Here is a 15,841-nt window from a genome sequence, read left to right as displayed (position 1 = left end):
TATATTATCTCTCATTTTTATAACAACCTGCAAGATAGGTATTATCCCCTTTTTACAGATAAGGAAATCAAGGTTCAGAAAGGTTAAGCAACTTTTCTTACACCATTCAGCCATGGAAGAGTAGAACCAACCTCAAATGGAATCCAGGTCTGTCTGGTTCCAAAGTCGATATTCTTCACTAGTAAAACCCAATAATGTTAATTCTTCTCTCCTCCTTCTAACAAACTCAGTTAGTTAAAACAGCTAAAGCTTGGGGTTTAAGAGTTCCCAACAACCAAGTGTTCCATTCCTTCTGTCCCGCATTCCAAGCTATTATATACACTAGAACGACAGCCCACAGACTCCCACTATCTCTTATCATTTCTATTCCTTAGCCCTGACTTTCTTCCCAAGCAACGATACCTTGGGGTTAAAGGCCAGAGTCTTGGGATCAGTGGGGTCCACCACAGACGGATAAGGCTCAAAGATGATGCTCTTTCTAGGGGACTCCAAAGCTGCCCTACACATGGCCACCAACAGATCCACCACCTTAGGAGAAAAGAAAGAGGGCAGAAGCTAAAGGATCTCCCAGAGCTGGGAGTCACATAGTATCCAGCATAGGTCCACCTTTTGGAGGCTCTCAGCACTTCTCTCTGCTGTTCTTTTTAAAAAGCAAATATGCTTATGGTTTCATTAGAAAATACAGGCTGCTTATAAAAATTCAAGTAACATTGAATTAAAAAGTGACTAAAGAAAAGATAAAAATCATCCCCCACCCCCAAACAAATCTCACACATCACAGGTACTACTGTTAAGTCTGATGTCTATCCTTTCAGATTATTCTTCCTATGGAACTAGTTATTTTATTAAATAGGCAACTGAAAAAAAAACTACACTACACTTACTGTTGCATTATCTTTTTTATATATAATGTTCTACCCATAAGTAATAGCTGTATAGTATTCCCACTGTAAGGACATGCCATGGTATCTTTAACAGAACCCCAGAGATGGAATTGTATCCATGTTTTTTTTTTCACTATTACAAACAAGAGTATCTTGAACATTCTTACACATGTAAGCATTTCTGGAGGTTAAATTGCAAGGAGTGAAACTGCTAGGTTGCCTGGCCTTTCTTGATGCCAGTTCTCCAGCAGCTTTTCCCTCTCCCATACCTCTGCTCCAGTGGCGACCTCCTCTGCAGCTCCGGACATGACTCCCAGAGTGTAGAAGGAGAAAACACACAGCTCACGAGTACAGACGGCTGGCTGGATGGACATATTAAACAGACAGTAGTGGCACAGGGTGTGCAGTAAGAAGGTGTTATAGAGAGGACAAATCTGACCTCAGACAACTCTAGAATGAGGTAGGAATTTGGGGCCCTCTACATCATAAGAAAACTACAAATTAGTCTTAATTAAAACGCCTTATGTGTAAGTTTGAGAGAGAATGCTATCTTCTCTATGAAGCCTTCCATGACTTCCCTAGGTAGTTAGATGTTCTCTGTTGTAAGTTTCCACAACACTGCTCGTGTCTCCTCTCCATACTTATAGTGCAGTGTCTGTCCACCTACCTAGACTTGGGAGTCCTTGAGAACACCATTATATGCAATCATCTTGATCAATACCTGATCCCTATTTTTAAATACTGGGTGGGGGTTATAACTTCAAAAATGTTCATATATCCTCATCTTTCCAAACAGGACTGCTGAGATTTGTTTTCTGAGAAAAACAATTATTTCTAGAGTCTCAGGGAGTATGGACAGAATTCTACCTTTACCATAGACCTAGGAAGAAAGGCGAGATGAGGAGTGAAGGCGCCTTGGCTAAGGGTCCAAGGGAAGAGGGTCACAAATTAGGGCATGTACCTTGAGCATGGACCCATTCTGGAAGACATGCTGCTCATCACACACCACACAGTACTCATTCAACGTTGGAATCCTCTGTTCTGCATACTTCATGATCTTAGGAGAGAAGAGATTGTATCAAGTCCTTTGGAAGTACAGGCACAGGTAAGGGAAATTATTTAAGCTTCTTTCCAGCTACTCTCCCTACTCCCAGCCCTGTGCCTAAGGCAGAATCTATTTTTGGGCCCTGCGCTTAGTTAAACTGATGGCCCAACTCTAGAGCTGCAACTATATATTACAGTAAACACAGGAACAGCCATGGCAGAAGACCTGAGTTAAAATCCTACCCCCCTCTACCACTTGATAACATATATAACTTTGGGCAAATCAGTTAACCTGAGCCTTGTTTCTTCATTTATAAAGTGGGTATTATTAACCCCACAGAGGAATGGAGATTAATGAGATAATTTCATGAAGGTGCCCCTTCATGGTAGTATTTTATAAACATTAACAGGTACTACCCAAACTATTAACCTTAGTTGTGGTAATTACAGATTGTCCCTCTGAGATAGGTGAATATTCAGTCCATGATTACATGGTAGGAGGCCTGAGAAGCCATTTCAACTACCCAGAACAATCAGCCTGTCCACTCGTCAAAAGCATAGACACAATTCTGTTGGGAAGAGAGCACAAATCCAGAGCCATTTGGCAATACCCTAAAAAAAAATTGTTTTAACTTAACATATAGTGTTTTATTAGTTTCAGGGGTAGAATTTAGTGATTTATCAGTTGCATATAACAGCCAGTGCTCATTACTAAAGAATTTTTTAAAACGTCCTGTCTAGGGCACCTGGGTGGCTCAGCCGTTAAGCGTCTGCCTTCGGCTCAGGTCATGATCCCGGGGTCCTGGGATTGAGCCCCGCATCGGGCTCCCTGCTCCGCGGGAAGCCTGTTTCTCCCTCTCCCACTCCCCCTGCTTGTTCCTGCTCTCACTATGTCTCTCTCTGTCAAATAAATAAATAAAATCTTTAAAAAAATAAATTAATTAAAAAAAAAATAAAACGTCCTGTCTAGGGGCACCTGGCTGGCTCAGTCAGTGGAACACACAACTTTCAATCTCAGAGTCATGAGCTCATCAAGCCCCACACTGGTGTAGAGCTTACTTAAAAACAAAAACAAAACCTAAAAAAAAAACAACAATAACAAAATAAGACCACACTCTGTCTTTTTTTTTTTTTTTTTTAAAGATTTTATTTATTTATTTGACAGAGAGAGACACAGCGAGAGAGGGAACACAAGCAGGGGGAGTGTGAAAGGGAGAAGCAGGCCTCCCGCAGAGCAGGGAGCCCAATGCGGGGCTCGATCCCAGGACCCTGGGATCATGACCTGAGCCGAAGGCAGACACCCAACGACTGAGCCACTCAGGCGCCCCAAACCACACTCTGTCTTACCATGACTCTTTCTATCAGGTACCAGGTTTTGTATGAATCAAGTTGTTCCCATTTCACATACTTTTGGGCTGGTAAAGGGACATGCAAGGGCTTTTATTCACTCAGATGTACTGAATGCCCACTATGTACCCAGTTTGGTGAATGGTTTCCTTGATTATGCAATAACATAAAAGATTGTCTTCTCAAACCCTCAACACCAACAAGGGAGGTGTGGCATGTATACAAACTAATTACAACTCAAAGCATATGGTATGTGACACACAGGTGCCATACAAAACAACAAGCATCTTAAGAGTTCAATGAGAGAAGAGATCACTCCAACCTAGTATGATTGGAGTAATGGAGAAGAATTTTATGATACAGATAGCATTGAGCCTTGACTGCAAAAGGCAGATATGGGGAGGAAGGCCAGAGGAGGGAATGATGGGAACAAAAATAATAGAGATGCAAAAATCAAAGAAAGCATGTCCAGGGAATAAAGAGATATGAAAAAGAAATAACCCAGTAGTAGCTGAGCAGTGAAAGCGGTATAGGGAAAACTGAAGACCACTTGAGTGAGGATGTTGGGGATCATAAGGAAATCAGTGTCAATCCCTCTCATATCTGGACACCAATGCACTTAAAATTTGTTGTGCATCATTTGGCACTTGATCAGACATGATCTGTTAGCGTCTTCCCAATAATGCCATAAGCTTCTTGAGGATGGGAACTATGCCTTCTTTTCTCCTATCCACACAATGCTTAGTACAGTTCTAAGAGCAGAGCAACTCAGGAAATATCTGTTAACTGACTGAGGAGCTGAGAGATGTTAGGGGAACAGATGAGTCAGGTAACAGGGGAAAGGCTTAGGAATGAAGCTTTGAACTCAATTACCTGGACAAGGAATCCATATTCCAGAGTGGGGATGTTCTTGCAGTGACCACTGACCTGATGAGAGTAGAAAGAGAGACATCATGAGCCTCCTATGAAGCTGGTGCCTAGAAAGACCTCACACTCATCACCTAGGATTCTCCAGAAATAGCTACGCCCTACCTCCAATTAGCCTAAATAATCCCAAACCTGTAGAGAAGACCTTTAGACATTTTTGCCAAAGGTTCCTACCTTCTTCAAGGTAGGCGGATAGGTTAATACAGCAGCTGATGACCAAGTCCTAACCACAACCTAATAAAATCATACATGACATCTTGGGATGCCCAAGCTCAGACTCCCTGCCTCATGGCCTACTATCAGAGAAGCTTGCCAGACAGTTATGTTTTCAGCTATTAAAAAATGTGCTCCATTCTACCCATTCATGGTACATGTCCAAGTTTGATTTAGGATGCCTGAAAAACCATACTCCCACCTCATGTTGAGAAGCTATACTCCCACATTTCCATTCCCACCCTCCTGACACCCAAGTCAAACCCTCCCCAGCCCATGTACCAAAGGAGAGGTCCGTGCTGGGGGAGGGAGGCCCACGTGCTGGGGGCACAGGAGACCTGCCTGGGGACTGGGAGGGTAGCCAAACACCTCCACTTTGGGGTTCTTCATGGTGCAGGAGATGGAACGGTTCATGAGGCGCCCAACTCGAAGCTCTGGTACACCCAGTTTGCCTTTCAGCATGGAGTCCTGTATGATAGGGAAACTGGGAGATCTGGAGAGAGAGCAAAGAGAAGTGATGAAACTACGGATTCAGAATGAGCCCTAGAAGAACACTGGAGAGGGGCACCTGGGTGGCTCAGTCATTAAGCGTTTGCCTTTGGCTCAGGTCACAATCCCAGGGTCCTGGGATCAAGCCCCATATCGGGCTCCCTGCTCCACGGGAAGCCTGCTTCTCCCTCTCCCACTCCCCCTGCTGGTGTTCCCTCTCTCACTGTATCTCTCTCTGTCAAATAAATAAATAAAAACCTTTAATTAAAAAAAACAAAACACTGGAGATAAGTGTGTCCTAGGCCAGGATGGGTGAAGTGACTTAAGCCAAAGAAGAACTCCTACCTGAGGCAAGTTCCATTGGATCTTAAACACTTTTAAAACAAGTAGATCACAAACCTGAATTGATTCTTATGTCATTATTTGTGTGTTCTTCAGATTGGAACACGGAGAACAGGCAGAGGCAAAGTCTCAGTCAATCTCTATGGCATCTAGGCCAGGTATGGAATGATCCCTTGGACAGGATGCCTGTTTCATTTACTCTGTGTGTGTGTGTGTGTGTGTGTGTGTGGTGTTTATATACATATGATTACGTGCTAAATACTGTACTAAGCAAGAAGCAGTTGCAACCCAAAGAGCCTAATGTCTGTCAATAATAGTGCCTGGGAAGCTACAAATCTGGGTTTATATTAGCCTTTGGGCAAGTCAGAGGCCCCAGGGGGACAAAATGTAGGCCTGGGGACAGAGAACAACAATATTTATTTCTAAAACCTAGATAATAAATCAGTGCACCCTCTCATGAGAACAAGGAGTTGATGACTATTCTCAGATTCTGCCTTCTTAGGAGAGGGAGTAATAGATGAGGTTCAAAAAAAGAAAAGATGGAAAAAATTAGCATACAATTCTTCAAATACATACCATGAGCTAGGTATTGTGTTTTACATAAAGGACAAGGTATGAATACTGGTGTCAGAAGTACAAGGATAAAGACACCAAGGGGACAGGACGGTGTGGGTGGTGTTAACAGTTAAAGGTGCAGAATTTAGAGGACCTTAGGAGAAGGCAAAATAGATAACTTTAGGTAATCAAGAAAGTGGGGTGGAAGCTCAGACAAGACCACGGTCATTAGAGATGATCTGCTCCTAGGGGAGCACTTACTTGGGGATGGGTGAGAAGATGCTGAGGCCAGCTCGGAACTTCTTGATGGTACCACTTGCCTTGAACCAACTGTGCCTCTTTTCCTGCTGGGTCTTCAAGAAATCGTTGCTGAGATGCTTCCATTGTTGGGAAGTGAACATACCCAGGATCCTAAGGAATCAAAGAGAACAGGCTTACAAAAACTCAGGCAGGGGAATAGGTCAAGGAATAAACTATGAAAAGCAATTAACCTAAAATTCAGACCCAGGGGCTGTAAAGCTAGTTGTGGTGGGGAAGTGTGTCTAAAGATCCCCTGATAATGACCTTAGCACATGGAAATCTACTGTCCTAAAGTACCTCTTTACCTGAGGGGTAAATATCCACTCCCATTACCTGGTCTAATGGACCAGAACAGTTCTGAGATGATTTGCCTTTAATGGAAGATCTCAAAGGTGAGCCTTCAATGGCCATGAACCTGGGAATATACTGCCAAGAATGACTATACTGACAGTGGAACAGAAGTAGTGGGATGGAATTGAGTACCACCCTCTACTTTGTAAATAGTGAAAGAGTAGGGACATGAGGGGTACTGACTTGCTAGGCAAAAAATTATATCCCCAAACTTATGGCTTCCAACTTGAGCTGGGCCCTCAGCTAGTCCTGTCAATTCTTTCACTTGTCTTTGATCAGTCCTCTCTGGCATTACTCTAAGCTATTATTCTAAATCCTTACCGCCTTCTCTAAGCTTTTAACTTCACCTACAGCTGATAGCCTCTTCCTTCTTAACAGAAAATTGAAGCCATCGTTACCAGCTCCCTTAATTTTCCAACCCTACTAAAAAATCTATTTCCATTTCCACTCTACCTTGATTCCTCCATTCACAGGAGACAAGGTGACCCTTCTATTAATTCCCCTATTTGTTCTCTAGATCTCAGCCCCTTCTTGCCTCTTTAGGGACCTTGATCCATCAATCATCCCCCTTTCCTGTCAGTTCCTTTCCCAAAGTCTACAAAAAGTTCCGGTTTCCTCTGCGTTGGTGGTATAGTGGTGAGCATAGCTGCCTTCCAAAAAGTTTCGGTTTCTGCACCTCAGTCTAGTTACATCTCCTTCTTCCCTTCCTATCCTCATCCAAGTATCTCAGTCCACACTTACTGTTTCTACTTCATTGCTAACCACTCACTGTAGTCGTTTCTACCTTCACCACTCCACTATGGTTGCTCTTACCTTGATGCTAAATCCAACAAAAACTCTTAAGTTCTCCTCTTACTTATCCTTTATCCTTTCTGGCATTTTGCCCTCCTTGTAGAAACTCTCCCCCTTGCCTTCTGTGACACCATTCGCTTCCTATTCTTAACTTCTTTGACCTACCTTCAGTGTTCTTTTTCTGCCCACCCTGCTGCTTTTCTTGGGTATTTTGTCTGAATGTCAAAGGGTGTTTTGCCCTTGATCCTATTTTCTTTTTATCATGTTTTCCCTTAGCAATCTCATACTCTACACTGGTTGTAATCTCTACCCATTCAGTGAATATATTTTCAACCCTAACTTCTGTGACATATCTATGTACTGAGTGCCTCCACCTGAATATCCCAAGGTTTTTTTGTTTTTGTTTTTGTTTTTTAAGTAGGCTCCATCCCCAGCATGGAGCCCAATGTGGGGCTTAAACTCACCACCCTGAGATCAAGACCTGTGCCAAGATTGAACACTTAACTGACTGAGCCACCCAGGCAACAACCCCCCCAAGGTTATCTTTAAACAATATGTTTAAAATGGAACTAATTATCTATCCTTATCCCATAAACCTGCTCTTCTTCTTATATCCCTATTTAATTTGGTGTTTTATAATTTACCCATCTAGGCTGGAAACCTAAGCGTAATTTTCCACTATTCCTTGGTTTTTATGACCACATACAACATATCCAAATCAGTCTTCAAGTCTTACTGATTTTATACTCCACAAATCTCTCTAGTTTATCTTTCATCTCTATTCTCACCCACATTAACACTATGGCTCAGGCCCTCATCATCTCATGTCTGGACTTCTACAAATGCCTCCTACTAAACTAGTTCTGGTCTCTTGTCTCACCCCCTCCTACCTAGTTTACACAGCACTACCAGAATCATTTCTCTAAAACGAAGTCTGACCACGTCCTTTCTTTGCTTAAAACCCTTCAATGCTCCCGCTGCCTACAAGATAAAAGCCCAAGATCCTCTCTGATTTGGACCCCTTCCTACTTCTCTGGCTTCAGTTCCTACCACTCTCCCCCTGTATTTTACTAGCAATATTTAACTACGTGAGCTTCCTACACACAGGCTGCTTCACCTGACTGTGTCCTTGCAAATGTTATTCACTCTCAGAGTCTGTCTGCATGGGCAACTCTTATCCATCCTTGAAAACATGAATCATCTCCCTTTCATTCATTCACTCATAGCCCTCCACCCACCACCAGACTGAGTCACCCCTTCCTCTATATTGTTTTGTTTTTTTAATTTTTATTTATTTGACAGAGAGAGAGCACAAGCAGGGGGAGTGGCAGGCAGAGGGAGAACCAGACTCCCCACTGAGCAAGGAGCCCAATGCGGGACTCGATCCCAGGACCCTGGGATCATGACCTGAGCCAAAGGCAGACGCTTCACCAATTGAGCCACCCAGGTGTCCCTCTCTATAGTCTTTTTAAACCTTACATGTTCACTTGTATTAGAACATGTGTCCACTGGACTCTGTATTCACTGAGGATAGAATCTATATAATTCATTTCTCTTTGTACACCAAATATTAGCAAGACACTCAACACATTCCATAAACTAAAACTGTCTGAGCTCCTAAAGCCCCACTCTGAGAAAATCACAAGAGAAAATACGAAGAGCATGACCCTAATTCTAGGGTTGTACCTATCCTTAAATGGTAAGTACTAATAAGCCCCACCTCACCTCCAGGAAGTCTCAAGGCCAGACACCCCAGAACCAGAGGGTCTCCCACCTAACCATAAATTTGGCTTTCCCAATTTATTTAGTCTTTCTTGGGCACATCTCAGAAAGATATTTTTGGGAGGAAACATTCCACCCAAAGGTCTGCCTGTCCATCCATATGTCGATCTCTTCCCCTCATATGTCCATAACCAGAAAGATCAAAGTTCTTACTTTTTCAACTGAAGACCCAGCCCAAACCCTTCCTTATTCGATGGCTGGAAAACCTCAATTGATGGTTCTGCAAAGAGAAGAAAAAGCTCCTAGTATGTCCATGTCTCTATTTTCCTGGTAGTCCAAAGCCCCGGTTCAGTGAAAGAGCTTCCTCAGATTCTAAGAGTACTCTAACCAATAGTGATGGAGAAGCAAGCATCTGAGGCAGAGGGCAGATTCTGGGAGCTTTCTGACCAATTCCAAATCACTTCAGCTTCTATGAGGAGGTCGAGGGGAACGGAAAGAATAAATAGTATCTGGGGACCAGAGAAAACAATTTCATTAACCAAGAAGGCCTTCATGGGATGGCTAGCAGGTGACAGGAAATGAATGAATAGCCCCTACCAATGGCCTGCGAATTATACCCAAATTATTCCTAGCTTTTCTCTGGCACAGTTAACCTAGGACTTTGGACTAGACCACAACTGAAGCACCTACATGCCCAAAGTCACTGCCTTTACCTGGTCCATCGAGGTACTGGGAGAGAGAAAATCGCAGCCTCAACACAATAGGTTCTGTTCGGAGGACTTTCCAGGCTGTAGCGACTTCCTCCTAAAAGAGTAAGGGAAACAGGTTCCAGTTTAGCACAGAGAGGAATGGACTTGGAAGTTTTCCCTATATGACACACACATGCACATGACAGTACACACCACTGTCTGCTGATGGTCTAGGAAAGACAAGGATGAAGAATATGTGCTCCAAATACAGCACTCAGGAAAGACTCCTGGCCTACATGACAAAATCCACAAGTCCAGCTAGACATGTTGTTGGCAGGTACTAGCACCACTTACATCGAGGAAGCTGATGTTGATGTGGAGGTCAATGTCCACGTCATCGATAGTTCCATATTCTCTGCAGAGATACAGGGGAGACTCATTAAGGGAGAAAGAAGGGAACAGAGACTGAGGTGGAGGGAAAACTGAGCCTGGGGCCATGGGAGAGGGAAAGCGGAAGGTAGCTCTGTATCTAGACTTAGCTACAGCCTCAAGCCACTTACACGATCAGGGCTTCCTCCAGGCCAGAAGCCCTTTTGACCTCGAAGGTCAAACTATCAGCTTAGAGGGATTCTAGGATGAGAGGAAACTTCTAAGAAAAGTGGCTATATTTCTTTCATCACTGCTCTCAGCTAAGCTTAAGTATTCTGAGCAACTCCCACTATCACTAAGCTCCTAATTTATCCAGGTCCACAGACCCCCTATCATGCCATAAGAAGAAAAAAACCTCTAGCCTCCCACAGCTCAGAAAGAAGTGGCTTGCTCCTGAAGTGGAGTCCCACCTGATGGATACAGAGTTCTCACTGTAGATCTCCTTCACAGCTTCAATGTCTGCATCAAGCTGTGGGTGTCGATACAGGTCAGCTGCACAGCTCCCCTGAGTCAGCAGCAAAAACAGTGGGGAGGTTTGGGGGGAAGGGAGAGATACAAAATAAAAAGAACATGAACAAACACCAGGAACAAGAAAATCAAACGGCAGTAGTACAGATAAGCAAAAGGCAGCTTCTGTGAAGGGGCTCTTGATGGTGACCCTAGCCACCCACCACTGGCACACAAGTCTCCCACCATCTCCACTCTATGAACTTTCAGTGGGCCAAATGCAGGCCTTGCTCAAGAAGTACACAGCCTTAAGTCTACAGCTTTGCCTCTGACCCTGACCAGGGATACTTAGGTATCCCTTCCATGAGAACTCAGGACAGGCTGAAGAGCACAGAATTTAACTCAGATGGTTCTGTGTGAAGAGTCCAACATTCCTCCTCAGGATTGTGCCCTGGGTAGTGATAGTACGAAGCAATCACTGGCAGGGTAATCTTTTAAAAATTTGACCCTAATGAATGAAATGACACCCACTAACTAGTGAAGGAAGAGTCAAAAACTAATTATTTCCAACCAGGAACACATGGGTAGCTTTCACATACAAAGAATGTAGTTTACTCTGAGAAAGGTAGGAGTCCCAGGCAAGAGCAAGGATATGAGATCAGCTCTTGCAAGACAGTGCTCAGACCACACCAACACTGCATTGTATCCTCACCTTATCTCTGCTCCAGAATAATCTCTCACTACTTGTTGTATTCAGAGAAGCACACATTCAGACTATCCAATATGGGTTTTAGGGGCTGTAATCTCACCTGAACTCCATAGAGAAATTCCTCTGATTCATTATCTCCCTCCGAATCATCATCATTCCAGAACTGGCCTTTGATGTCCTAGTGATGAGAAATAAGGATACAACCTTTGTTGGATCCCTATCATCCCATGGAATGGAGTGGGGTGATAGGAAACAGATTCCCACAAAGAACGGGAGGCCCCTTGGGACAGAATAACTGAGGCCCTATTCCCTTTACTCCCTTCATCTCACCATTTGGGAACACCTGTCTCTTCCTGGATCTGGTCATATCCATGGCCTACCTCTGACTTCTGAGGGATGGAAGATAGGGAATTTTGGCCTTCTTGAGGGTAGGTATGATGATTGAGGCTCTGGCAGCCAGTGGGGGAGGGATGCAGACTTCAACATCAATGTTGATTCCTAGGCATATCTAGATCCTAGTGCAGGCTGGCCTCTTCTAGGATCATTACTGCAAAGCAGCTACACACATAGCTAAGCTCTCTTATCACTCCCTTTCTGTCCCTTATTTAACTCTCTCCTTCCTTCCCAAAAAAATCTACCTGTACACACCCCAAGTAATACAGTCTCCATGCTCCTTCTTCCTTTAACTTCAGATAACCAACTCTACCTTTCAAAAGGGTGGAAGGGAAAATACCAGGAAAAGATGAGGTTTACACTTTGTCCCATCTATCCCCTGGATGATCAGTTGGAGAGATGGGTAGTCAGTTCTCACCATTGGGTCAGTGGGTCACACACACTCCCAGGTCAGTGCTAGGCAGCACCCCTCCATACCACCAGCTGAACACAGGCCAATGGGATGGGCATTTAGGAGGCCACAGAGGGAGACAAGGGAAGGGGTGATGTCAGGGGCTGACTGGAGATCTGCTGGGGATGTCAGGCTCTGCTGTGGTGGTGGTAACAAGTCACTGTCCTGTGGAAAGTAGACAACAATTGGTTTCATCACCACTTAACAGCTAGATGGTATTTACACAAGCACACGTTTATGGATACACTTTTATTAGACATATGACAGACACCTGCACATAGAGACATACTTGCATGCATGTACACACACTTGTACACATAGTTCTTTAAAGATAATGAACTGTGAAAGCACTATACAAACATAAGACACTACTGTTCCATTTGAGCTCAAGAGTTGGATTAGAGCAAGTCCCTGCTTTAGATCATAATGCTGTATCAACCCCTGAAGGCAAAAGTGATGGTAGCAGGACCAGATGATATGCTACTTTGCCTAGTCAGTTCATTTAGGAACATTCTTCACAGTACCAACCCTCATCAGAATCAGATTCTTTTGGGAATCTTTATCCCTAGTTATTTACTCAAATTGAATCATCATGTCTTACTAAATATCAGTATCACTGGAAGCCTTTATATGACAATCATAGCTAACTTAAAAAGTCCTCAACAACACTGAACATCCCCTGGTATACATGGTCTGAGTTGTCATGGCCAAAATAATACCCTGGACTCATCTCGGAACCTACTCCCCAAATAAAAATGCAATAATGATCCCGATAAATAGTCAGAAAAACACTAACCCCGAGCCATTTCACAAAATTAAGAACAACTATCCAGGCCTTCCTGGCTCTGCACATATCTGTCTCACCCACTCCAACCTAAACAGAAGCGTTCTTGGTCTCTAATATGGTTCTACTGAACCTTCGGTTTATAGATCAGAGTGGGGTCTATGGATCTGCAACATCAGCATCACCTGGGAACTTATTTAAAATGTAAATTTTCAGACCCCTACTAAGACCTACTGAATTAGAAACTCCAGAGATGGGGGTCCAGTAATCTGTGCTTTAATAAGCCCTCCAAGTTATGCTGAGGCATGATAAAATTTGAGAACCGGGCGCCTGGGTGGCTCAGTCGGTTAAGCGACTGCCTTCGGCTCAGGTCATGATCCCAGGGTCCTGGGATCGAGTCCCGCATCGGGCTCCCAGCTCAGCAGGAAGCCTGCTTCTCCCTCTGCCGCTCCCCCTGCTTGTGTTCCTGCTCTCGCTGTCTCTGTCTCTGTCAAATAAATAAATAAATAAATAAATCTTAAAAAATAAAAAAATAAAAAAATAAAAAATTGGAGAACCACTGTTCTAAATCCTTGTGTGCTCCAAGGACCTGTGGTCTATTCCCCAGATAACCAACTTAAGCCTGGCAACTGACCCAGGATGGGGACATACGGCACAATGCCAAGGCAAACACCATAGCTGTCCTCGAACTGATAGCAGTGCCTGACTCATCAAAAACAATATGCAAAGGGAAACTGCAACTGAAGTTCTTAGAGATGAAATGGCCTGATAGCTGAGATTTACTTGTAAATACTACTCCACCCCAAAGGGGGTTGGGGGGGAATGAAATAAATACGGCAAATATCAATGATCAACCTGAGTGATGGGTTCATGAGAGTTTCTCATACTCTTGTGTATAGTTGGAAAATTCCCTAACAAGTTAAAAAAAAATCATAGGCTACTCCTTCACTTTTTCAGGGGCCCTAAAAAGTCAACTCTAAGTGTGAACAGGAAAATTATCCCTGAAACTCCACAACTGCCTACTTGCCGTTCTTCAAACATATCAACTATACTCCCACCACAAAGCCTTTGCCCCTGCTGTTGCCTCTTCTTGGAATGCTTTTCAGATATCCATATGGCGTGCTCCTTACTTTCAGATTTCTGCTCAGAGGTCATCTTGACCATCCTCTATAAAACAGCAAAACCTCAACACACTCACGCTAGCACTTTCTATCCCCCTTACCTGCTTTACAGTTTTCCACAGCACCATGCTCTGACATACAAAATGTTTGTTTTATTTATCTTCCAGCAGAATATAAGCTTTGTGGTGGCAGAGGCTTTGACTCTTTACGGTCTGTTGTCAGTACCTCAACTCATACTTATTGAATGAATAGATGAATGAATGAACTGTCTGCTAGATACCTAAACCAAAAGGGAGATACACAGAAGAACCTAATTGTGTCTACACATAGACAAAATCATACAAAAATGATTTTAAAAAGCAAGACTCCATTCACCTTAAAGAGCAGCTGAGAACCAAAATTATGAAGATCTGAGGGCTGAGCTGGGTTTGTGAGATTTGAAAATAAACAGTCAGATGCTGATCTGGATGATCACAGAGGAGTAAAGAGGGAGGCACTAATGTCCAGCTTGGGCTCTCGGGCTGGGTGGTAAGACGTTGGCAGCGTAGGCCAGAAGTACCAACTTTCTCAAGGTCTTTGTCACCGTAGAAGTCAAGAAAAACTAAGCCTCTCTCCAAGGGCTGTTGCTGCTTGGTTTCTGCTGTTACCACAAGGAGAAAAAGGCAGTTTAGAGGGAATTTTTCTCGTCCAGGGAAGAAACAATTCAGAGACCACCATCTTTTCCAAACCAGGCTGTTTCAGTGAAAGGGACTCCCATCTTCTACTCTCAATGCCCATTCCCCTGGAGGTATCGAATGGGTTTAAAGAGTGGGAAAAGGGAAGTGGTGGGTCATGAAATTCACAGAATCACAGACATCTGAAAGAGGAGTAAGCCTAAAAGATCATCTCAGTGCTTTCACGTTATACATAGAATACCCAGGTGTAGGAAGGCCAAGCAAGTTGCCTTAGTGGAACTGGGACTTAAGCAACATTTGACAGGTCCTAATTACATCCAATTTTCTTGTAATGTGGTTATAACTAATTAAAGGAGTTGTTTAATGAATTAAGCAAGAAAGACCTATCTGATTTATCTAAATGAGGTGAAGGAGGGAACCTTTCAAGAGAAGCTGAGCCAAGTATACACTGTGTGAAGAGTACCCAAACAAGGGTGTTCAGCTCGGTGTTAAGTCTGATGATGGCAGCTAAGACAGAAGGCTTTACGGATTTGTATGGGAACAGGCCAGATGTAAATAAGCCTCAAGTCCGGATCACAAAAGTCCTTCCCTAGGTCCACCGGCACTTCTCGGTCTGACAACTTTTCATCTAGCCAAAAAAGCCTCCGATCCCAACGTTTAACTCTGGGTTTGACTCCCAGCTTTGTAGTCCCGGGAAAGGGGGTTATTCCGCTCTACACCGAGTGCTCCTTTCTCAGAAAGACTAAGCCACTGAACAAAGAGTGCGGGGGAGAACCCACGGAGGGGAGATTCTCAAAGGCTGGCGCTAAATCCGGTATACCCGGTAGAGGGAGAGAACGAAGTCAGCCCCCCAAACACTGGCTGCCATCCGCGCTTCCAGGGCAGGCCCTGAGGCCTCCCTGGGGGGGAGCAGTCATAGCTCTTCTCCGGTTTCCTCCGGAGACCCCCAACTCCTGCCTCCCGGGGAAGAAGCTCTGTGCCCGATCGGTGTTGCCAGCCGCCCGGCCTTGAGCGAAGCCTGTCAAACCTAGGAGCGCCCCTCAGAACCACCCGGTCCGAGCCCCTCACTTCATCCACCCCAGCCGAGGCGGGGCGGGCCCCGCACCCTTCCCGTGGCCCGGCAGCCCCGACCCGTTCCCGTGGCGGCCGCCCCACAGGCCGCCCTCGCGAGTACTCAC

General features: G+C 44.3%; 2 protein-coding genes across 14 annotated transcripts in view; both read right to left on the bottom strand.

Annotated features, from left to right (window-relative positions):
• The window catches only part of LOC123861036 (protein mono-ADP-ribosyltransferase PARP6), a 58,785-nt gene extending 46,594 nt beyond the window's left edge, over positions 1-12,191 (bottom strand). For 6 of the 13 annotated variants that reach the window (XM_064570184.1, XM_064570183.1, XM_064570187.1 and 3 more), the window contains exons 1-12: positions 12,052-12,191; positions 11,341-11,418; positions 10,495-10,589; positions 10,010-10,070; positions 9,680-9,770; positions 9,180-9,246; positions 6,063-6,212; positions 4,698-4,908; positions 4,149-4,202; positions 1,846-1,941; positions 1,154-1,246; positions 403-528 (exon numbers count right to left, since the gene is read on the bottom strand). In XM_064570184.1, coding sequence (XP_064426254.1) covers positions 403-528; positions 1,154-1,246; positions 1,846-1,941; positions 4,149-4,202; positions 4,698-4,908; positions 6,063-6,212; positions 9,180-9,246; positions 9,680-9,770; positions 10,010-10,070; positions 10,495-10,589; positions 11,341-11,418; positions 12,052-12,054 — 1,125 coding nt within the window. In that variant the 5' untranslated portion in view covers positions 12,055-12,191. Of the gene's footprint in view, positions 1-402; positions 529-1,153; positions 1,247-1,845; positions 1,942-4,148; positions 4,203-4,697; positions 4,909-6,062; positions 6,213-9,179; positions 9,247-9,679; positions 9,771-9,868; positions 10,071-10,494; positions 10,590-11,340; positions 11,419-12,051 lie in introns of those variants that run through there. The other 7 variants (XM_064570186.1, XM_045899758.3, XM_045899759.3 and 4 more) reach the window with 5 other exon arrangements.
• A 2,313-nt stretch (positions 12,192-14,504) lies between these two features.
• Positions 14,505-15,841, bottom strand: part of CELF6 (CUGBP Elav-like family member 6) — a 40,615-nt gene continuing 39,278 nt past the window's right edge. The window contains exon 14 of the mRNA XM_045899747.3: positions 14,505-14,629. The gene's annotated coding sequence lies outside the window, so the exon portion shown is untranslated. The remainder of the gene's footprint in view (positions 14,630-15,841) is intronic.

The sequence above is a fragment of the Mirounga angustirostris genome, unplaced genomic scaffold (assembly GCF_029215605.1).
Source record: "Mirounga angustirostris isolate CCGP_5_RB_7025 unplaced genomic scaffold, mMirAng1.0.hap1 SCAF_9, whole genome shotgun sequence".
NCBI lineage: Eukaryota > Metazoa > Chordata > Mammalia > Carnivora > Phocidae > Mirounga > Mirounga angustirostris.
The sequence above is the reverse complement of the archived record's forward strand: the minus strand, read 5'-3'. Positions and strand labels throughout refer to the sequence as shown.